The sequence below is a fragment of the Chiloscyllium plagiosum genome, chromosome 20 (genome assembly GCF_004010195.1).
Source record: "Chiloscyllium plagiosum isolate BGI_BamShark_2017 chromosome 20, ASM401019v2, whole genome shotgun sequence".
NCBI classification, from domain to species: Eukaryota; Metazoa; Chordata; class Chondrichthyes; order Orectolobiformes; family Hemiscylliidae; genus Chiloscyllium; species Chiloscyllium plagiosum.
Genome location: NC_057729.1, coordinates 24,547,228 through 24,572,285, shown reverse-complemented (window position 1 = coordinate 24,572,285; position 25,058 = coordinate 24,547,228). Strand labels below are relative to the sequence as shown.

At 43.4% G+C, this 25,058-nt stretch overlaps 1 protein-coding gene across 1 annotated transcript in view; it reads right to left on the bottom strand.

Annotated features, from left to right (window-relative positions):
* The window catches only part of bpnt2 (3'(2'), 5'-bisphosphate nucleotidase 2), a 53,900-nt gene that overhangs the window by 27,287 nt on the left and 1,555 nt on the right, over nt 1-25,058 (bottom strand). Inside the window, exon 2 of the mRNA XM_043710294.1 lies at nt 10,332-10,494. Coding sequence (XP_043566229.1) covers nt 10,332-10,494 — 163 coding nt within the window. The remainder of the gene's footprint in view (nt 1-10,331; nt 10,495-25,058) is intronic.

Genomic DNA, 25,058 nt, shown 5'->3' with positions numbered 1-25,058 from the left:
GGGGGGCTGGGGTACGGGGGGTCTGTCCTTGTTGCGGTTGGAAGGGTGGGATTCGGGGGCGGAGGTGTGGGATGTGAATGAGATGCACTGGAGCGCATCATCACCCACGTGGGAGGGGAAATTGTGGTCTTTAAAGAAGGAGGCCATCTGGTATGTTCTGTGGTGTAACTGGTCCTTCTGGTAGCAGATGTGGCAGAGGCGAAGGAATTGGGAATAAGGGATAGCATTTTTACAAGAGGTAGGGTGGGAGGAGGTGTAATCCAGGTAGCTGTGGGAGTTGGTGGGTTTGTAGAAAATGTCATTGTTGAGTCGGTCACTGTTGATGGAGATGGAGAGGGGAGGGAGGTGTCAGAGATGGTCCAAGTGCATTTAAGATCAGGGTGGAATGTGTTGGTAAAGTTGATGAACTGTTCGACCTCCTCGTGGGAGCACGAGGTGGCACTGATACAGTCATCAATGTAGCGGAGGAAAAGGTGTAACTGTGGAAGATAAACTATTCCGTGTAGCTGACAAAGATACAGACATAGCTGGGGCCCATGTGGGAGCCCATGGCTACTCCTTTCGTCTGGAGGAAGTGGGAGGATTTGAAAGAAAAATTATTAAGGGTGAGGACAGTTCAACCAAACAAATGAGAGTGTCAGTGGAAGGGTACTGATGGGGACGTCGGGAGAGGAAGAAACGGAGGGCTTGGAGGCCCTGGTCATGGCATATGGAGGTGTAGCGGGACTGGATGTCTATGGTGAAAATGTGGTGTTGGAGGCCAGGGAAACTGAAGTCTAGGAGGAGGTGGAGAGCGTGGGTGGTATCCCAAACTTATGTGGGGAGTTCCTGGACTGGGAGGGGGGGGGGGGGGGAATAGGAAAATATCAAGGTATATGGAGATGAATTCGGTGGGGCAGGAGGAGGCTGAGACGATAGGTTGGCCAGGGTAGTCAGGCTTGTGGATCTCGAGTAGGAGTTCTTTGGAAGATCAGTATGGACTCAATGAGCCGAATGGCCTGCTTCCACAGTGTAGAGATTCTATGAATTTATAAGAAAGTTGTGGAAACAGAAAGCAACATAAGTGTCAGAGAGGGAGACATCCTATAAAGTTGCTGAAGGTATGAGATTAGGGAATTCACGTTAATTAATAAGTGAGCTGGGTTAGCAGCTTGTGTTCAAGGTCTCAGGAGAAACATAACCAAAGAAAACAGCTACAAGTAAATGCACCGAATCTTGCCTAAAGGAAACTGTTTACACCCGTTAGACAAATAAGAAGCTTTCACACATATTAGGGGTTACATTTCAATGGAATTTGAGTGTCTGCAGCACACTGCTGAGATAAAAGGGATGGACCTTTCCTTCTGATTTTTGTAATGAGATCATTTCAATAATTCTTGTATGGTGTAATATAGTTTGTGGTTTTCTTTTGTATAATCAACTTTTATGTTCTGTCCTTAACAGTAGGTTAATAGTATTTTGAGTGTACGTTCAGAGGCTGACCTCATGACAAACAAGAAAAAGCTTAATATCTATCTAGCAGGTTTCATTCTGGGATTTGATTTGTCCAGTATTACCATCAGCTGGCATCATAACAAAAGGATAGTTTGTGAAACTTTAGGGGAGCAACACCACAGTAGTTCAAAGGTCTTCCACCATGACCTTATGCAAGGTCATTCGAGCTAAGCAATGAATGCAGGTGACACTTGTTATGGATCAGGCCAGACCCCCCTCACAATATTTCAAGAAAGTAGCCCAGACTCTAACTTTGCTAGCTGTTTTAAGCAGGTGTGCAGTGGATATCCCAGGAGAGATGCAGCTGGTCAAAGCACTTAGCTTTAAACAAAACAGAATTTATTTACAAGGTTACCGAATGAAACAAACAAAAGAGAACAGAATACAGAGTAATTGAACCTATCCAACAGACTATCCCAACTTAATGATGCTGTTCTAAATACTTGTAACGATCCCCATAAACACACCTTGGCACAAAAGGGTAAAATCAAACACAGGCTGTCACAGGAGAGAGAGAGAGAGAGATATGGCAGCATGGAACACCCTCTTCCACGCAGCTGTTTCTGAGATCAGCAGCCTCAAACTAACTGATTGCTTTCAGTGAAAAGCCAGACAGCCAAAACCTAACCAGAAAAAAGCTGAACTGGGAGAATTGGCCACTCCTCTTTCATTGTACAAGTGTTTTTTTTTAACTTTGAAAGTGTTTTGCCTGAGGCAGTATCTGTTAGCTACAACCAAACTGGCCCTAAAATCCATCCAAACCAGACTTTTCAGAATCACTGTTTTTATGACCTCCCTGAAAAAAGCACCAAGGACAGTATAACCTTATTAAAGGAGCAGAATCATCACACACTCATCCCAAGAATGAATTTAGAAAGAAACAAAGGCACTCAAATAAAGGGGTTATTTTTGATCAGTGTAACTTAATACATAGCCATCAATAATGAAATCATTGAGTTTTTTTAAGGCATAAAGTAATAAATTGGATAATTCTAATTTAATTTCGACAGATAGACTTTCAAGTCTTGTTGATGGGTTTTGCTTTATTTTAGACTCCATTTAAATACACCTGAGTGAATTTCACATGTTGTTTCTGCCACATGACAACATCTAGAGTGTTTATGGAAACAAATCACATCCTACATAAACTTTCTATTCTGTTGGGAACTGGGTTTTTACGTTTTTAAAGCATAACAATGAACAGCCCTTTGTCTATGAAAGACTACAATTGACTCAGGACACCCTGGTGGTACTTACTGTAACCACAGCATCAGAACTTTACAAAATCAGGTCACACAGCAATCAAATAATAGATATATTTAAAGGAAATAATCTCCGTACTGACTAGTTCCATTTGAATTAAACCCCAATAGTGTAGCCACTCTCTTCATTATTTCAATGAGTCATTTCTCTATTTGACTGATTCACAGCACTGTTAATCTGCTGATGAGAGTGCTTGTTTTACATTGGTCTCTCTCCAGCGTATGGTTTCAAAGAACAAATATTACTAACAAACTACAAGTGATGAAGCATGCTAGTAAAGTTAGGTCATATCGGATTCAAGGTGAACATGCCAATTGGATACATAATTGGCATAACAACAGGAGACAGAGAGTGGTGGTGGAGGGTTGCTTTTCAGACTGGAGGCCTGTGACCAGCGGTGTTCCACAGGGATTGGTTCTAGGTCCTCTTCTGTTTGTCATTTATATAAATGATTTGGATGAGAATATAGAAGGCATGGTTAGTAAGTTTGCGGACGACACCAAATTTGGTGGCATAGTAGACAGTGAAGAAGGTTTCTAAGACTACAAAGGGAACTTGATCAAATAGGGCAATGCGCTGAAAAATGGCAGATGGAATTCAATCTGGCTAAATGCAAGGTACAACAAACAAGGATAGGGCTTACACAATTAATGGTAGGGCTTTGTGCTGTGTTTTAGAACAGAGGGACCTAGGGTTTGGGTACATAATTTTTGGAAGTTTGTGACACATATAAACAGGGTGATTGAAAAGGTATTTTGCCTTCATTGCTCAGTCCTTTGAGTATAGGAGTTGGGAAGTCATGTTAAGGTTGTACAGGACATTGGTGAGGCCTCTTCTGGAATATTGTATCCAGTTCTGGTTGCCCAGTTATAGGAAGAATATTATTAAGCTGGACAGGGTGCAGAAGAGATGTACCAGAATGTTATCAGATATGGAATGTTTGAGTTATAAAGAAAGGTGGAGAGGCTGGGATATTTTTCCACAAGAGAGGAAGAGATTAAAAGGCAACCTTATGTAAGTTTCTAAAATAATGAGGGGTACAAATAGAGTTAATACTAATTGTCTTTTCCCCAGAATGGGGGATTTCAAAACTAGGGGGCAATTTTTTAAGGTGAGAGAAGAGAGATTTAAAAAAGACATGACAGACAATTTGTTTACACAGAGGGTGGTTCATGTGTGGAACAAATTTCCTGAGGAAGTGACGTATGTGGGCACAATTACAACATTCAAAAGACATTTGGATAAGTACACGAATAGAAAAGGTTGGGAGGGCTATGGGCCCAGAGCAGGCAGGTGGGACTAATTTAGTTTGGGATTATATTCAGCATGGACAGGTTAAACTGAAGGGTTAAACTCCATGCCATATGAGTCTATAAGTATTATCAATATGTTTGCCTTACATATACACAAAAGGGGCTTTTTTGGAAATATAGTACAGAGAGAAATACAACAATATTCCATTTCACCTATATCATTTAGAAATTGAAATCTGAATAAAGCAGAGCCACACCTCTGAGAAAAGAACATCAAAACAGCTTATCCCCTATTTTCCATTCAACTGACATCTATGGTGAGTTTAATGAATAAAAAGTTGCACCAAGTAGAAATTAGCATCTTTCAATTTCTATCAGTTTTCAATGCTTGCTTTTTCTGTCTTTTTCGCACTTGTACTCTCCTGGCTTTAGAGCAATGACTACCAGTCATCTTCCCGTCCTGCATCTTCACAACAGGAAACACCCTTTCAGCATCCACCCTGTCAAGTCCTCTCAGGATCTTCCACATTCCAACAAGATCATTCCCTTTTATTCTAAACCATGGTGGATGTATTCCAGCGTGTCAAACTTTTCCTCATGAGAAGACACCCTCGTGGAATAACACCGTGGCGCTAGAGAATGATGAAAAGGCAGGGTTGCATGCCAATTAAAATGGAAAGGGTACGAGAAGGTGTTGGAACAAATTTTGAAATATTCTGAAATAACTCCACAAAGGCTGGTAGCCTGTCACCAAATCACCCATTATTTATACGCGTATACTACATAACACTGACCTAGCTAGCTCAGAGACGGCTCCTAGAGTGAGCAGAACCCCTGACACTCTTGTTTATATCTGTCAGCCTGGGGTCTCTGATTGGCGCTGTTATCCTAGTCTAATCAAGGAACTCATATACTATAAGGTCCATCTGCCTGACCTCATTCCAATCACTACATTCCTCCCCATCTAAGCCCTGGGATGTAGACCCATTTGTTTTCCGATAGCTTCTGCTGGTGTGTTTCAGCACCAGGTTCGGTTTCTCCGACCCTGCCTCGGATACTGGCGGGCATGTATCGGACCATTGCCTGCCATTTGTGCCCAGAGCTCCTGGGAAGAAATTCATCTCCTTCAGGTGGTTAACAGTGTCAAGGCTGCAATATCTGCCATGTCTATCATGTCCTCATAGGTTTCCTTGACACTAGATGAAGGGGAGGACCCCTGACAGCCTTGCGAGATGTTCTAAGGAGACCGCGATGTTTTGCTCTTGTCCTGTATGCAAATTTTCTGCTTCCATGTGATCCACATGCTTGTTTGGGACTGCCTCACCTTCCCAAACTTTGTATGTCACGGGACTTGACCTCGTGGTGACCATGCCTCTTACCCATGTAGGGCCATTCCTGTGATTTCAACACCAAACTTCAATCCCTGAAATAAACTGCCTCTTGTGCTCAGAGGAGTCTTGTGTCCAGCACTGGCTTTCTTGATGCCATTTCCCACTCCTCTGAGGTTTGGAAACATCAGGTTTAATTGGGTGCAGACTTCTCCCCATTAGCTGCTCTGCTACAGCTATACCTGCAGTTGCATGAGGATGGTCCGATAATCAAATATGAACTGGAACAGTTTCGTAATGAGTGAAGCTGTAGGCTGTTTCTTTAAGTCTTCCTGCAAAATTTGGATTGTTCTTTCTGCTAGACCATTGGACGTTGAATGCCATTCGACTTTAGAAAATACTCAAATTCCCTTCTGGAAAATGATGTCCTGCTATCTGTGACAAACACCTCTGTAAGTCCATGTATTGCAAAAGATGCTTGAACGTTTCAATGGTAATTAGATTAGATTAGATTAGATTACTTACAGTGTGGAAACAGGCCCTTCGGCCCAACAAGTCCACACTGACCCGCCGAAGCGCAACCCACCCATACCCCTACATTTACCCCTTTAACCTAACACTACGGGCAATTTAGCATGGCCAATTCACCTGACCCGCACATTTTTGGATTGTGGGAGAAAACCGGAGCACCCGGAGGAAACCCACGCAGACACGGGGAGAATGTGCAAACTCCACACAGTCAGTCGCCTGAGTCGGGAATTGAACCCGGGTCTCTGGCGCTGTGAGGCAGCAGTGCTAACCACTGTGCCACCGTGCCGCCCACAAATCTCCATGTTCATCCGATATGCACATCCAAACTACTTTGAATTGTGATCCACAATAACTAAGCACATAGAGCCCATGGAAGTCGACATGTAACCATGTCCAGGGTTTACCTGCCATTCCCACAAATGTGGGGGAACTGCTGGGAGTCTTTGTTGGCTCTCTGAGCACTGCCCCACCAATGTAGCTATGTTGGCATCCAATCCTGGGCACCAGAATTAACTTCCCACCAACATCTTTATTTGGAAGCTCCTGGATGACTCCTGGTGGAGTTCATCCTAAACCTGGAGGCAATCTTTGCTCAGGATAATCACTCTTGCTCTCCATAATAAAATGTTATTCCCCCACGGTGATCTGATCTCGCCAGGTCCAAAAAGGTTTCAATTCTGGTTATGATGTCCCTTTTGTTTCCCCCATCACCACCAACTGTTTTAGTTTCACCAGGATGGGTATTTGTGTGTCCATTGTCTGATATTGTCAGCAGTGACTGAAGGGTATCGAGAAAGTTCAAAACCAGAACAGACTTTTCACGTGGTGCCACCATTGATGGTGTATCCACCAATGGGAGGTGGCTCAGGGGGCCCATATTTGCCACTTGGCCTCCTAGACAATGTTCCAACTTGTAATTGTATGCACTCAGAATAAGAGCCCACCACCGAATTTGACCAGAAGCTGTAGGCAGCAATGCCCTGTCCTCCTTGAGTACCCCTAGCAGAGGTTTGTGGTCTGTTACAATTACAAATTTGTATCCATAAAGGTATTAGTCAAACGTTCTCACACTAAAGATGGCAACCAAACTTTCCTTCTGTATCTGTATTTTCGTTTGGTGCAAGCCAAAGTCCAGGAAGCATATGTTATAGGCTGTTCCTCTCCACCCAGCCATCAGTGAACCAACACTATCTCAATACTGTACAGGGAGGCATTGCGTATCAGTACCACATCTCACTTGGGATTACAGTGTGCTATCACCATCGACGATGATAGCTGCTTCTTCACTTTCCTAAAGGTTACATCTTGACTATGAGACCATTTCCAAGGCTGACCCTTTTTCAATAGCAGGTGTAAGGGTGCCAGAACGGAGGCCAGGTTACGTATGAACTTTCTGTAATAATTCACCAACCCAAGGAAAGACTGAAAACTCAGGTACAGACATGGGAACCAGGATACCTTTGATTGTCCTCACTTTAACTTGCAACAGGTGTAACCTGATTCTGTAGCCCAAGGAGAATACTCAGGCTGTCTCGACTGCATATGTTTCCTTAATAGGACATGCACCTGCCTTAGAAGAATGTATAAGGACTGTGTCCAAATTCTTATTGTGTTCTGTATTGGTCTACCCAGTGATTAGCACGTCATCCAGATAAATGGCGGCCTGGGGTAGACCTTGTAAAATGTTTGCCATTGTCCACTGGAAAATAGCACAGGCTGATGATACCCCAAAAGACAATCTCATATATTGGTACAAACCTTTGTGGGTATTAATTGTAACATACCTCTCAGCGTCCTCATCTAATCGCAATTGCAGGTACTAATGGCTCATGTCCAGTTTTGTGAAGAACAGTACCACCTGCTAGTTTTGTGTGTAAGTCCCCTATGCAAGGGAATGTGTTTTTATCCAGCTCTGAAAAGCAGTTTATCATTTGTTCAAAATCCCCATAACCAACCTTTTAGGCTTCACAATCGGTATAACCAGTGCTGCCCATTCCGCAGACCGGACTGGTTTGATGATGATGGTAGAATTAGAATCACTGTCACATATATTCAATGAGTACCGTGAAAAGTTTATACATTGCCACTTATAGCGCTGACTTCGGGACAAAAGTAACTAGGTACAGCTTCTCTAGTTACAAGATCTTAGGCAATCGAGCTATAAAATGTCCAGCATCACAGAAATAAAACTTCAGAAAAACAGACCATGCTGGCACCTAGCTTCTAGACCGCACTGCAGCCTGGGTCCACACTGATCCAGGCTCCACCCTGAGGACCAGGACGCTGAGAGATCACGTCAAACTGCCATGCCGGACTGAGACGATGCTGTGCTGGGAAGGCCAGCACGCTAGACAGGTTGGCCACCATGCCATAAGAAGAGTTCGTCATGCCACGCCAGGCGATCTTAGTGAGAGGCCGGGAGGCTGCTACAATAGGTGGGGAGGCCGCCACACCAGGACGCTGCTACTGGAGGAGACTGTTGTGCCAGGCCAGGCGAGGAGGTCGCTACGACAAACTGGGAGGCCGCTGCACCACACTAAGAGTCATTGCTGGAGGCTGGGAGTGAAGAAGAAAGAAAAGGGCACTAAGAGGAAGAAAAAGAAGAAAAGAAGAAGAATGGGCTGAGCTGATAAGCTCCAGCTAGAGTGTCCTACTCCACTGCCATCTTGGCTTACACTGAAGTTAGTACAGGGTGGTCCTTGTAGAATCATGAAATTGCTTCCTGATCAACATGTAAGGTAGCCTTGGCTCCTTTGATAGCCCCTATACCATCCTGAAAAACATCTGGTATTTAATTAGGACTTCACTCAGGCAGCCATTTACTAAAAGATAAATGTTCAGCCAATCAAGTTGAATCTTTCTCAACCAATTTCACCCCATCAGCCTTGGGCTTGAGCTTTTTACTACAATCAGTGGGAACTGAACCAGCTGTTTTTCTTTATAGACCGGAAGTTGTACCCTTAATCTGTAAAGGTTCCCCAGTATAAGCTCCCAATCTAGCCGAGGTCTTATACAAACTCGAGGTTTGAGTCCAGAGCGAATTTTGATAAAGACTGTTTTGCAATCACTGATACAATCGCACCAGTATTAACCTCCATTAGAACTGGGTGACTATTTAACCAGATGTTTATTTTGATTGGTTCTGATTTAGATGTTGCGAAGCAATTTAACTGTTAAAACCAGTTGTAGGGTGACATTCCAGGGTCTGCACTCTCCTGGCTACCGGCCAATGACGCCTTTTACTCAGTTTAGGTCCAGTGGGACTCTTTTGCCTACTCAAGTCCACATACCAGCAGCAACTACAATGGCCAGCTGCCCTAGATCCCTACAGCGGGATTGAATGAGTCAAGTGTTGCCACACGTGCCATCGTGTGGGCGGCATGGTGGCACAGTGGTTAGCACTGTTGTCTCACCGCCAGAGACCCGGGTTCAATTCCCGCCTCAGGCAACTGTCTGTGTGGTGTTTGTCCATTCTCCCAGTGTCTGCGTGGGTTTCCTCCGGGTGCTCCAGTTTCCTCCCACAGTCCAAAAATGTGCAGGTTAGGTGAATTGGCCATGCTAAATTGCCTGTAGTGTTAGATGCATTAATCAGAGGAAGATGGCTCTGGGTGGGTTGCTCTTCAGAGGGTCGGTGTGGACTTGTTGGGCCTAAGGGCCTGTTTCCACACTGTAAGTAATCTAAAAAAAAGTGTTCAAAATAGTGGCATGGTGCCAGAAATGCTTACCCCAACTCAAAGATGACTGTTGCAGGTGATTTTCTTCCGGGGTGTGCTATTCTCTCATTGCTGCTGAAATAACACCATGGAGGCTGGTATTCCATCTACAACTCATCCTTTATTCACACATGCATTGTACACAACACTGGTCCAGCTAGCTCAGAACTGGTACCTAGAGTGAGCAGAACTCCTGGCAATGCTGTTTATATCCATCAGCTAGGTCTCCCTGATTGGACCAGGTTACCAGCCCCAATTAGGGAACTCACCTTCTATAAAGTCCATCTGGCTGACCTCATTCCAATCACTACATATCCATAAAAAGATTTGCTTATTTGGGCATTTGATGCCTATATGCCTGTATACACACATTTAACATGCTGTGATTACTGTTGAATGCTCTTGAGAATTTCCACAAATTTAACAAGCTGCGATCACTTTTGAATGCTTGACTTCTCGAGCATAATCATCTACAATCAGGAATCATTCCAAATTACACCATTTAATGTTCACTGACGCCTGCTAATGTTTTAAGCATTTTACAACGTGATCAAATGCTCAGTTTCTTTCTGGTATGGAGATTAGGGTAAATCTGATTTTCTTTCTAATAGTTATTTTAAAATAAGCTTGCAGGTTTAATTCCAACAGCTATTAATAACTTCATATCAAATGTGCAAGTTGACATAATAACACCAATAATAATAATGTATGAACACTGCATATGCCAAAGAATGATGACTAATACTCACCTGTATATTCCTGAGTTGCATCCAATGGATCAATCCATATTGTTACTGCTTTTGTTGGTACCATTCTAGCATCGCCAATGCTTTCTTGGATTAAAGTAGGGATTTCATAATTCCATGTAAGACTTTTATCTACTTCAGAGTTGTCATGTTCCTCTGAAATCAGCTGACAAAACAGAATTAATAAAATGGAATTAAAACTCAGCTCAAGGAATTTGGAGAAGACTTATAGCTCAGGTTGTACATTTGTTTACGAGCTGGTAGATTTGTTCTCAGATGTTTCGTCACCATGCTCGGTAACATCATCAGTGAGCGTCTGGTGAAGTGCTGGTGTTCTGTCCCGCTTGCTAATTATCTGACTTGGTTTGTTGTGATGGGTGATATCACTTCCGGTTCTTTTTCTGAAAGGTTGGTAAATGGGGTCCAAATTGATATGTTTGTTAATGGAGTTTCAGTTTGAATGCCAGTCCTCTAGGAATTCCTGTGTGTGAGACTTTGTTTAGACTGTGCCAGGATGGATGTATTGTCCCAGTCAAACTGGATGACACCTTTGTCATCACGCAACACAACAAATTAGAAGAAACCCACAAACACATAAACAACATCCTCACCAGTATAAAGTTCACCAAAGAGGAAGAGAACAACAGACTCCCCTTCTCAGAACGCAAAGTCAATGGAGAGCTACAGACCAATGTCTACAGGAAAGCTACTCACACTGACCAGATACTTAACTACAGGAGCAATCATCCCAAAACCTACAACAAAGCTGCATGAGGATATTCTTTAAATGAGCCACAACACACTGCTGCAACCAGGAACTAAGAGAAGCCGAGAAAAAACACCTGTACAATGTATTCAGGAGTAACGGGTACCCGATAAACGCAGTCCTCCGATTCCTACATCACAAACCTAAATAAGAAGACAAAACATGCCCAGAAACTCTCACCACCCTGCCATACATTAAAGACATCTCGGAAGTGACGACCAGACTACACCGGCCCCTTGGCATCATGGTAGCCCACAAACCTACCATCACATTGAAATTGCTCCTGATGAATTTAAAGGACCCCACACCGACAACCAGCAGAATGAACGTCACATACAAAATACCTTGCAAGGACTGCAACAAACATTACATTGGACAGACAGGCAGGAAACTACTAGCCACCAAGATTCATGAACATCAACTAGCCACCAAAAGACATGACCAGCGATCACTAACATCCATACACTTGATGAAGAGGGACACCAGTTTGCCTGGGACAATACATCCATCCTGGGACAGGCTAAACAAAGACACGTACAGGAATTCCTGGAGGCCTGTCATTCAAACTGAAACTCCATCAACAAACACATCAATTTCGACACCATTTACCAACCTCTCAGAAAAAGAACCGGAAGTGATATCACCCACCACAACAGATCAAGAGACATAAATAGCAAGTAGGACAGAACACCAGCACTTCACCGGAGGCGCACTGAAACATGGTGACAAAATGTCTGAGAACTAATCTTCTAGCTCAGCAAGCAAATTTACAACCTGATCAGCTTAAGAAACAAAATAATTACAGAACTGAAGTTAAGTATTTTAGAGAACATCTTTTCAAAGTCTATTGTAGGATGAATTCCTTTCTGGCAACAGCTGACAACAGTAAACAAAACAGAATAAAGATTCAGAATCAGCTTTCACAGTACCACACAATGACCATCTCCAACCACAAAGAAGCTAACCATTTCCCCCTGATATCCAATGGCATTTATATCACTTAATTGTCCACTAGCATTATGCCAGAGGTTATTATTGACCAGAAATTTATCCAGAGCAGCCACATCAATCTTTGTCAACAAGAGGAGGGGGAAGTGATGACATAGTGGTGATGTCACTGGACTAATAATAGGACTTAGTCTTGCAGTGAGTAACATAGCTCCTGACTCCTGAAAGTCTGTCCACCATCCGCAAAGCAAAAGTCAGAAGTATGAAGTAGTACAGACGTGACAACAGTCAAAAAGCCTAATGCCATTCAGGACAATACATGCCATTTAACTGGCACCCTATCCACGATCTTAAACCTTCTTAAGATCTTAAACATACACTCCTTCCTTGACAAGTGTATTGTGTGCCATGTACAAAAGTACATTGTGATCTCTGCTACCAAGAAGGAAAAAGACAGCAGATGAGAGAGTGGTTGTGGTTGTTGGGTGAGAGAGGGACAAACTGGATGGGAACAGGCTAGGAGCTTGCAATGCAGAATTCCAATTCCTCCTGACTCCTCATTCTTGTAAGTATACTGTTCAAAACATATTTGTCTGATGACTACCTTTAAAGACAACCGGTCCAATCACATGTAAACCACAGTACAGCTTTAGTCTCCTCTTTAGCATTTCAATAACACCTGTTCCAGACATGATTCCCAAAAGTCTCATTGATGCCTATACCTATAACATTCTTCAAGTTCAAAAAGTGTTCATGCATGCGAACCATCATCGATGGTGTTCATGCACCCATTTCATTCGTTTTCTAATAGCATTGTGGGTATACATAACACCACCAGGAATGCAGCGGTTTAATAATAAGACAGTTCATCATCATCTTCATAAAGAAAACCAGAAATGGGCAATAAATTCTGATCCAGTTGATGATGCCCACATCCAAAGAATAATAATTTTTAGAAAGTGGTGCAACAACATCAGATTTGCAGATCAAAGCATCACCAGACGGCACCAAGAAAATACTCAGAAACGCAACATTTGTTCCCACCCCTCTAGTAATGAGAGAAAAGATTCACACTACGTGAAAAAAGCAAACAATGGTAGGAGAAACAGAACTAATGTCCAATGAATAAAAATCCATAGTTACCCTGTCGGGATGGTTTTCTGCAAACCTATTTGATATATAAACTCCTATCCTTTTTATATTATTATGAAGCAGATTTCAAAACCATTCCCACTTTGCAATATTTTATGCCTCTCTTGATTAACTTTCTTTCTTCTAATAAAGAAACTGCCTTGAGGCAAAGATGACTTGAGAATGTCTTGCTGATTAAAATTGCCAGCAGCAGTTTATTGCTGCTAAATTAACAGATTTGAAATTTAGAATGCTCCCACAGTGCCTGATTGGATGGCACACCCAGTGAATGAAATATGAGGCCTTTATGTTAACTGACTACTGACAACATGCTGCTGCAAGCAAGTTCAGTCAATGAGCCTCCTGTTATTACCTTTGTTTCACTCAAGACAGGTTTTTGCTAAAGTGTGCCAGGAGCAGCTTGCTTTGCCACTGAGCAGCCAATTAAATAGGTGACTTCACTGCGGTTTACAACATATTTTCAAATCAAATAATTTTTGAAATTCCCATCACTTTTGGGACTTGCAGTGACTAAGTAACCCAGCTTCCAGTGAGGAAAAGACAATTATCTCCAACTCCAGGTGCATCATGAAGGGTGAAGGATTAGATCATAAAGCAGATAATGAAGATGACCACTTATCCAATCCTAATTCATTTGCCCACAACAAACAAAAGAGGCTTCTTACTTTTTTAATTGCAAGCTTTTGCTTCCCAGAAACACATTCCATCTATTAAGCAACTGTTTTGAAGACTTTTTGCTATGAATCACAAGAATTGCTTCTATGAGGTTGAACCTTTGTGTCTTGTCCTGCAGTCATTATTTAACAAGTTGCAGTGACTTGAATGTACATCTTTTAGATTGTGTTTGCTGACAGCAGCACACATACATAAAGCACACACCCTGCTTTATATTGTGCATGTGTATGTAAGCAGGTTGGGAGTTGCGGTCTGGGGAAAGGGGGTGACTGGGACCAGTGGAAGAGTGGAGATAGGCAACCAGGAAGGGGGAGAGGGGGAGACTGGGAGGTGGGTAGAGGGAGAGATTGGGACTCAGGAAGATAGGGGAAGTTGGGGACCGGGGGACTGCATCTGACCTCAAGAAAAACAGGAGGGAGGAATGGTGGGCAGTTAGAGGGAGCAGGGAAGTGTGAGGGAAGTGTCAAAAAAGTGTGAAAGAAGGCAAACAGAGGGCCTTAAAACTCCTGGGCCTCTTTATACCCCCTACTCCGCTGCCACCAATCACACCCTCGAAAACAGTATGTACTATCTGAAACCATTTCTGGTTGCTTTTCGATGCTAGAACGTCAATTATTTCAGTCTTTCTTCCAAATTTCATGTTAACATTAAGAATCAGCCTTACAGCTCTTCTCTGAGCTGTCTCTTGGAGTGCAATCTTTTCTTTATATCTCATAACCAAATAGATCCAAATGTAGTGTGAAAGTTGCATTTTGCACTTCAAACATAATGTCCTTGATTCTGACTTTTCTGATACAGCTACATGGTGGTATTTTCAGCTTGTCTTATTAGCAGTTGATCTGCACTGTGTGGATATGTTCAGAATTGAATGCACTACTCCAAGATCTTTGAATTCTCCAATTTTGTCCCATATCATTCAGCTATTCTGTCACAGAGGGTGAGAATAAATTGGGAATGGAATATGGTCGAACATGGTTATTAGAACAAAATAGCTGAAAATGTGTTGCTGGAAAAGCACAGCAGGTCAGGCAGCATCCAAGGAACAGGAGAATCGACGTTTCGGACATAAGCCCTTCTTCAGGAATCCTGAAGAAGGGCTTATGCCCGAAACGTCGATTCTCCTGTTCCTTGGATGCTGCCTTCCCTGCTGTGCTTTTCCAGCAACACATTTTCAGCTCTGATCTCTAGCATCTGCAGCCCTCACTTTCTCTATTAGAACAAAATAAACAGCAGTATTATTAGGAAGTGTCCCAGAGAAAACTGATTTTAAAGATAGAAGGATAGGTTAAATTAAAATGAAAAATTGTTTTAGCATCATATTTCAGAGGGTTTGTTCACACAAGAGTAACACTGGTCCAAAGCCAATTCAATACTAAGACTTTATGAAGAGGCTTCTCAAATAATTAGACAAAGAAATGGACAGAGAACACAACAAACTTCATCTGATTAGCAAAATACTCTCAATATTCATTTAATTTCAATGTTGAGGGAATGTGGCATCTTAACTCTGGTATATGAACAATGGTTGTAAACTCTTCTCAGAGTGCTTTCACACATTTGATTGTTTTACGCTGCAACATTAAACTACTTTTTTAAACATATTAACCACAGTAGCAACCTAAATGGAGTTCTTTAATGGCATTTCAAGAAAGCCACCTGTCTCTCTGGAACTCTGAAACATAAAAAGGTCACCAGCAGACAGCCATCATCAAACATGCTCAAAGCACTCTCCTCAGAACCAGTATGTTCAATAACTAGGCAAAGTAAAAAGGTTTTGCTAGTTCCCAGTAGCAAATAGCACCTCCTGGAAATGAAAACACACTGTAAAACAGCCACTTTGTGAGCACTTTCTACATTAATGTTAAGCCAACACAACGTTACAATCTCTCAAATCACAGGAGACTCCAAAGAACTTTGGGACAGAGAATCCATCGCTTACAGTCATAACCTTGAAAAAAAACATTCCTTGCTGCTTTTCTCTACAAACTAGATCTGAAGAGATGTGACAGTACAAGGGTATTGTATTTAATGGCCTACTCCTGCTCCTACTGTCTATGTTACCATTTCATGACATCCATTAAAACATAAAACAAGGAACAGCAGTGGGCAATTCTGTCCCTTGAGCCTGCTCTGCCATTTGATACAATGATGACTGATCTCATCTCAGCCTCAGCTTCACTTTCCTGCCCACTTTCCATAACCTTTCAATCCATGACTAATTAAAATTCTCTTTCGCTCCTCCTTAAATTTACTCAATATCTCAGCATTCACTGCACTCTAGGGTAATAAATTCCAGTTTCACGACCCTTTGACAGAAATAGTTCCGTCTTATGTTTTAAATCTGCTACCCCTTATCCTAAAACTATGACCTCAATTGCCCAACAAGGAAATATCTTTTCTAAATCGACCTTTAGCATCTTAAACACTTCAATTAGATTACCTCTCATTTTTCTAACTCCAGACTGTAAATTACCCAATCTCTCATCATAAGACAATTCCCTCATCTGTGGAATCCATCTACTGAACCTTGTCTGAACCACCTTTAATAAAACTACATCCCTCCTCAAGTAAGGGAACCAAAATTGTACACAATACCCTAGGTGGGGTCTCACTAATGGCCATAGACAGATGCAACAACACTTCCTTAATGTTACACACTATTCATTTAGCAATAAGCATTCAAATTCCATTTCTCTTTCTTATTACCTGCTGTACCTGCATACTCGCTTTCTGCTGATTCATGCATATGGTCACCCAGATGCCTCTGCATCAAAGCACTCTGAAATTTCTCTCAATTTAGATAAGAAGTTGCTTTTCTATTCCTCTGACCAAAATGGATAACCTCACACTTATCCATGTTAAAATTCATCTTACAAATTTTGGCTCACTCACCTAATCTATACATATCCGTTTGTCAATTTCTGATTTCTTCATTCCAACTTACTCTGCCAACTATTTATTGTCATCGGCTATTATGTTTTCTATCCCAGCATCCAAGTCGTTGATATGGATTGTAAATAGCTAAGGCCCAAGGACTGAACCTTATTGCACTAGTTACATCTTGCTAACCAGAAAAAGACCTATTTATCCTGACTTTCTGTTGGTTAGCAAATCTTCTATCCAAGCTAATGTATTACCCCAAACCCAGGTGATCTTACTTTGTGTATTAACCTTTTATACAACACCTTATAGAACATAGAACAATGCAGTGCAGAACAGGCCCTTCGGCCCTCGATGTTGTGCCGACCTGTGAACTATTCTCAGCTTGTCCCCCTACACTATCGCATCATCATCCATGTGCTTATCTAAGGATCGCTTAAATCTCCCTAATGTGGCTGAGTTGACTACATTAGCAGGTAGGGCATTCCACTCCCTTATCACTCTCTGCGTAAAGAACCTGCCTCTGATATCTGTCTTAAATCTATCACCTCTCAATTTGTAGTTATGCCCTCCTCGTACAAGCTGACATCATCATCCTAGGAAAAAGACTTTCGCTGTCTACCTTATCTAATCCTCTGATCATCTCGTTATGTCTCTATCAAATCCCCTCTTAGCCTCCTTCTTTCCAATGAGAACAGACCCAAGTCTCTCAGCCTTTCCTCATAAAACCTTCCTTCCAGACCAGACAACATCCTAGTAAATCTCCTCTGCACCTTTTCTGAGGCTTCCACATCCTTCCCGAAATATGGCGACCAGAACTGTACACAATATTCCAAGCGTGGCCGGACCAGCGTTTTGTATAGTTGCAGCATGATATTGCGGCTCCGGAACTCAATCCCTCTATGAATGAAAACTAACACACCATATGCCTTCTTAACAGCACTATCCACCTGGGTGGCAACTTTCAGGGATCTATGTGCATGGAACCCAAGATCCCTCTGTACATCCACACTACCAAGAATCTTTCCAGTACTCTGCCTTCCTGTTATTCTTCCCAAAGTGCATCACCTCACATTTAGTTGTAGTGAACTCCATTTGCCAACTCTCAGCCCAATTCTGCAATCGGACTCCAGGCTGAATATTTTCCATCAACCACCACTCGATGCCTTCCTACAGAAAGCCAGTTTCTAATCCAAACTACTAAATCACCCTTAATTCCATGCCTCTGCAATTTCTCCAACAGCCTATCATGTGGAACCTTATCAAAGGCTTTACTGAAGTCCATGTATTCCACGTCAACTGCCCTACCCTCATCTACATGCTTGGTCACCTTCTCAAAAAACTCAATGTGAGACATGACCTGCCCTTGATGAAACCATGTTGACTATTTGAAATCAAATTGTTGCTTGCAAGATGATTATAAATCTTATCTCTTATAATCCTTTCCAAAACCTTTCCGACAATAGAAGGAAGGCTCACTGGTCTATAGTTACCTGGGTCATCTCTACTGCCCTTCTTGAACAAGGACACAGCATTTGCAATCCTCCAGTCCTCTGGTACTAAACCTGTAGACAATGATGACTCAAGTATCAAAGCCAAAGCTATCTCCTCTCTAGTTTCCCAGAGAATCCTTGGATAAATCCCATCCAGCACAGGGGACTTGTCTACTTTCACTCCTTCTAGAATTGATAACACCTGTGCGTAACTAACCTCGATCCTTTCTAATATCTCGTACCTCAATCTTCTCCTCTACAATACCCTCCTTTTCCTGAGTGAACACCGATGAGAAATGTTCGTTTAGTACCTCTCTGATCTCCACAGGGTCCACACTCAACTTCCCACTTCTGTCTTTGACTGGCCCTATTCCTACCCTCGTCATCCTTTTATTCCTCACATACCTATAGAAAGCTGATCTGTAACTCTCCATTGCCTCATCTGAACCATCTTGCCTCATCAACATATAAGCCTCCTTCTTCTGCTTAACAAGTGATTCAATTTCTGTAGTAAACCACAGTTCCCTTACCTTATCCCTTCCTCCCTGCCTGACAGGCACATACCTATCAAGGACACACAATATCTGTTCCTTAAACCAGCTCCACATTTCCATTGTCTGCATCCCCTGCATTTGGCTATTCCATTGCAAGCATCCTAATTCTTGCCTAATCGCATTATAATTGCCCTTGCCCCATCGATAACTTGATCTGTAGCATATTCCCATCCCTTTCCATCACTCAATTAAATGTAACTGAATTATGGTCACTCTCTCCAAAGTGCTCAAAACAACTAAACCAAATACCTGGTCTGGATCATTACCAAGCACCAGATCCAGTGTGGCTTCCCCTCTTGTCGGCCCTTCAACATACTGTGTCAGGAAACCCTCCTGTACACATTGGGACAAAAACTGATCCATCCGGCGTCCTAGAGTTATAGCATTCCCAGTCAATGTTGAGGAGGTTAAAGTCCCCCATAATGACCACCCCGTTCCTTTCACTCCTACCCAGAATAATTTTGCCAATCCTCTCCTCCACCTCCCTGGAACTCTGTGGAGGCCTATAAAAAACTCCAAGCAGTGTGACCTCTCCTCTCCTGTTTCTAACCTCAGCCCACACTACCTCAATAGACGAGTCCTCATCAAAAGTTCTCTCAGCCACCGTTATAGGATCCTTGACTAACAGGGCCACGCCTCCCCCTCTTTTACCGCCTTGCCTGTCCTTAATTAAAGATCTAAACCCTGGAACCTGCAACATCCATTCCTCACCCGGCTCTATCCATGTCTCCGAAATGACCACAACGTCGAAGTTGCAGGTAGCTATCCATGCTGCAAACTCACCTACCTTATTTTGGATATTTCTGGCGTTGAAGTAGACACACTTCAAACCAGGTAAAAACAATGACTGCAGATGCTGGAAACAAGATTCTGGATCAGTGGTGCTGGAAGAGCACAGCAATTCAGGCAGCATCCGAGGACAGGCTCCTAGCAGAGCTCGGGCAAAAGCCCTTCATCAGGAATAAAGGCAGAGAGCCTGAAGCGTGGAGAGATAAGCTAGAGGAGGGTGGTCCCCCTGCTAAGCTAGTTTAAACCCACCTGAATAGTACCAGCAAATTTCCCACCCAGGATATTAGTATCTCTCTGGTTCAAGTGAAGACCGTCCTATTTGTACAGTTCTCACCTTCTCCAGAATGTACCCCAATTATCTAAAATCCTGAAACCCTCCTTCCTGCACCATCCCTGCAGCCACGTGTTCAGCTGATATCTCTCCCGATTCCTTGCCTCGCTGTCACATAACACGGGTAACAAACCAGAGATGATAACCCTGCTTGTTCTAGCTCCCAGCATCCACCTTAGCTCTCTGAAATCCTGCCTTACATCCCTATGGCCTTATGAAATGTCTTCTGAAAGTCCAGATATACTACATCAATAAGATCACCATTATCCATACTGCTCGTTGGATCTTCAAAAAACTCCAGCAAATTAGTCAAACATGACTTACCTTTCATAAAACCATGCTGGCTCTAATGGGCTGTGTTTTGACTTTGCAAATGCTCTATTATTATTCCCTAATAATGGTTTCCTTTATGACTAATTACAGCAATCACATCTCGAGTGAACTGGTACATATTCATAGCACCTGACTGCAATTCTGAAGTTAAAAATGCATTGTTTTGAAGAGTATGGGCAGCAGCAATCATGCTATCATGTTATACTAAACAAAAAAAACTAAACACTTAAACAAATTGAGTTAGACAACTTCTTTTTTCACAATAATGAGGTTGCCAGGGCAAATCATCACAAGAGGTTCAACATTCAATTGCCTCACACAGTCAGTGTTCCCAGTCCTCCACATCTTTATTGTTGTATAACCAAAGACAAGAATGTTAAAAAAAGAACAAAAATGCCTTGCAAGGCTTTTCGCCAAGTAGAGATTGCAGCAACATTCAGGAGATTTAACTCCAACTCTTGGGAGACGCCAACATAATAGTGAGGTAGGAAAGAAATTTAGGGAGTGCTTTTCACAACCTCAAGAATGCTTCAAAGCACTTTACTGTCAACTGAATCCCTTTTGAAGTGCAAAATGTAGATGATACAGATGCCAATTTTCAGACATCAAGCTTCCACAAACAATATGATAATGACCGGACAAACGGTGGGAAATCATGTCTCACAAACTTGATTGAGTTTTTTGAAGAAGTAACAAAGAAGATTGATGAGGGCAGAGCAGTAGATGTAATCCATATGGACTTCAGTAAGGTGTTCGACAAGGTTCCCCATGGGAGACTGATTAACAAGGTTAGATCTCATGGAATAAAGGGAGAACTAGCCATTTGGATACAGAACTGGCTCAAAGGTAGAAGACAGAGGGCGGTGGTGGAGGGTTGTTTTTCAGTCTAGAGCCTGTGACCAGTGGAGTGCCACAAGGATCAGTGCTGGGTCCTCTACTTTTTGTCATTTACATAAATGATTTGGATGCGAGCATAAGAGGTAAAGTTTGTAAGTTTGTAGATAACACCAAAATTGGAGATGCAGTGGACAGCGAAGAGGGTTACCTCAGATTAAAACAGGATCTGGACCAGATGGGCCAATGGGCTGAGAAGTGGCAGATGGAGTTGCATGCAATTCTGGTCTCCTTCCTATCAGAAAGATGTTGTGAAACTTGAAAGGGTTCAGAAAAGATTTATAAGGATGTTGCCAGGGTTGGAGGATTTGAGCTATAGGGAGAGGCTGAACAGGCTGGGGCTGTTTTCCCTGGAGCGTCGGAGGCTGAGGGGTGACCTTATAGAGGTTACAAAATTATGAGGGGCATAGCTCAAAGAGTCTGCAGAGCAATCGAGGCAGGTTAGGCGAATCAGCAAAACCTCGCTCAATGTAATATAATGTAGGGAATGTGAGGTTTGCACTTTGGCAGAAAGAATGAATTTTATTTAATTGGAAAAATATTGCAGAACAGAGAGATTTCTGAGTCTTCGTCCAGGAATCACAGAAAGCTGGCATTCAAATTCAATGGAAAATAGGGAATGCAAATAGATTGCTGATCATTTCATCAAGGGGAATACAGAATAAAAGTAGGGAGGTTTTGGTAAAATTATACAAGGCACTAGTCAGACCACAGCTGAAATAATGTGAACAGCTCTGTGACCTGAACTAAGTAAACGCTGTGACTAGTGGAGTGCCTCAGGAGTCGGGCCCACTGCTGTTGTTATCTATATCAATGATTTAGACGAGAATGAATAAGGCATGATTCACAAGTTTGCAGCTAACAGCGGTATCGTGGACAATGAGGAAGGTTATCAGAAATTGCAGCAGGACCTTGATCAGCTGGGGAAGTGGGCCAAGAAATGGCAAATCGAGTTTAATATAGATAAGTGTGAGGTCTTTCATTTTGGAAAGTTAAATCAAGGTCAGAGTTTCATGGTGAATGGTAGGGCCTTAAGGAGTGTAGTGGAACAGATGGATCTTGGAGCTCAGGTGCACGGTTGTCTGAAAGTGGAGTCACAGGTAGATAGGGCAGTGAAGAAGGCTTTTGGCACATTGGCCTTCATCAGCCAGGACATTGAGTATAAAAGTTGAGAAGTCATGTTGCAGTTATGCAGGCCGCACTTGGAGTATTGTGTTCAATTTTAATCAGCTTGCTATAGAAAGGATGTTATTAAACTGGAAAGTGTAGAAGAAATTTACAAGGATGTTGCCTGGACTCAATGGTCTGAGTTATAAGGAGAGGTTGGACAAGCTAGGACCTTTTTCTTTAGAGCATAGGAGACTTAGGAGGGATCTTAGAGAGGTGTATAAGAAAATGAGAGGCATGGATAGGGTGAATACACTCAGTCTTTTTCCCAAGTTTGGGGACTCGAGGACTAGAGGGCAGCATTTAAGGTTAGAGGGAAAAGAATAAAAGCGAGTCTGAGGGGCAATGTTTTTACACAAATGCTGGTACGCAAAGAGCTGCCAGTGGAAGTGATTGCGGTGGGTACATTATCAATATTTAAAAGGCATTTGGACAAATACATTGGTAGGAAAGAATGAGTAGAATATGGCCCAGCTGCAGGGAAATGGGGTGAGTATGGATGGACATTTTGGTTGGCATGGACCTGTTTGGGCCAAAGGGCCTGCCTCTATGACTCTAAATACTGGCATTGGAGGCAGTCCAGAGAATATTCATTAGGCTGATATCATGTATGTAGGTACTGTCTTATGAGGAGAGGTTGATCAGAATGAACATGTACTCAGTGCAATATAGAAGAATGAGGAGCAACCTTATTGAATTATAAAAGATTTTTATAGGACCTGATAAGGTAGATATGGAAAGGGTGATTTCCCTTGTGGGAGTGCTTTGGATCAGACGGTATAATCGCAGAATAAGGAGTTGCATATTTAAACAGCGATGAGGAGTAGTTTTTCTTTCTCTCTGAGGGTGGTGAATCTGTGGAAATATTGACCAGAGAGGACAGTTGAGGCTGGGTCATTAACTGTATTCAAGGTTGCAGTAGCCAAAGTTTTAATCAGTAAGGAATCAAGGCTATGGAGAAAAGGCAGGAAAGTGGAGCTAAGGATCATCAGATCAGCCATGGTTCCACTGAATGGTGGAACAGATTTGATTGACTAATGGCTCCTAAGTCCTATGGTTCTTATAATGCAGAGAAGCGGGACGTGATACATTTTGGTACAAAGAGCATTGAAAACTATATAAAATATGGGTAAAACTCTAAAGTGGACATAGGGGCAGAGGCACAAATCATTGAATGAAAGTAAAGTGTACAATGTCCTTGGCTTTATTAATAGGGTATAGAAAACAAGAGCAAGGAAGTGGTGTTGAACTTGTTAGGCCTCAGCTGGAGTATTGTGTACAGCTGTGGGTGCCACATTACAGGAAGGATGTCAACACATTGTAGAGAGTGCAGAAGTAGTTTACAAGAATGAGAAGCTTCAGTTATGAGGACTGATTGGAGAATTTGGTACTGTTCTCCCTGGTTAGAAGAAAGTTAAGAGGAGATTGAATAGTTTGTCAAAAACACGAGCAGGTTGGAAAGAGGAGATTGTGATAAATTGTTCATGTTCACAGAAAACACAAGCACAAGAGTGAATAGATTTAAAGTGATCTGAAAGGAAGCACAGGTGAAATGAAGAGAAACTTCTGACTCAGCGAGCAGTGAGAATATGAGATGCACAGCCTGAGAAGCGTATTGCAGGCAGCTTCAATTGAATCATTCAAGAGGGCAGTGAATGATTATTTGAACAAAAATAATGTGTAAGGATATGGGGAAAAAGTAGAAGATTGGCATGAGGTAATGATGCTCGTTTAAGAGCTGGTGCAAGCATGATGGGCGGAGAGGCATTCTTTGGAGCTATTATAGTTCGGTGGTTTTGTGAATGTTCTCTCAGCGCTGACCCCGGACACTGCGCAGCTCCCTGGGTGCTGTCCCAGGACACTGCGCAGCTCCCTGGGTACTGACCCAAGACAGTGCGCAGCTGCCCCGGTACTGAACCAGGACAGTGCGCAGCTGCCCGGGTACTGACCCAGGACAGTGCACAGCTGCCCCGGTACTGACCCAGGACAGTGCGCAGCTGCCCCGGTACTGAACCAGGACAGTGCGCAGCTGCCCCGGTACTGACCCAGGACAGTGCGCAGCTGCCCCGGTACTGACCCAGGACAGTGCGCAGCTGCCCCGGTACTGACCCCGGACAGTGCGCAGCTGCCCCGGTACTGACCCAGGACAGTGCACAGCTCCCCCGGTACTGACCCAGGACAGTGCGCAGCTGCCCCGGTACTGAACCAGGACAGTGCGCAGCTGCCCGGGTACTGACCCAGGACAGTGCGCAGCTGCCCCGGTACTGAACCAGGACAGTGCGCAGCTGCCCGGGTACTGACCCAGGACAGTGCGCAGCTGCCCCGGTACTGAACCAGGACAGTGCGCAGCTGCCCGGGTACTGACCCAGGACAGTGCGCAGCTGCCCCGGTACTGAACCAGGACAGTGCGCAGCTGCCCGGGTACTGACCCAGGACAGTGCACAGCTCCCCCGGTACTGACCCAGGACAGTGCGCAGCTGCCCCGGTACTGAACCAGGACAGTGCGCAGCTGCCCGGGTACTGACCCAGGACAGTGCGCAGCTGCCCCGGTACTGAACCAGGACAGTGCGCAGCTGCCCGGGTACTGACCCAGGACAGTGCGCAGCTGCCCCGGTACTGAACCAGGACAGTGCGCAGCTGCCCGGGTACTGACCCAGGACAGTGCGCAGCTGCCCCGGTACTGAACCAGGACAGTGCGCAGCTGCCCGGGTACTGACCCAGGACAGTGCACAGCTCCCCCGGTACTGA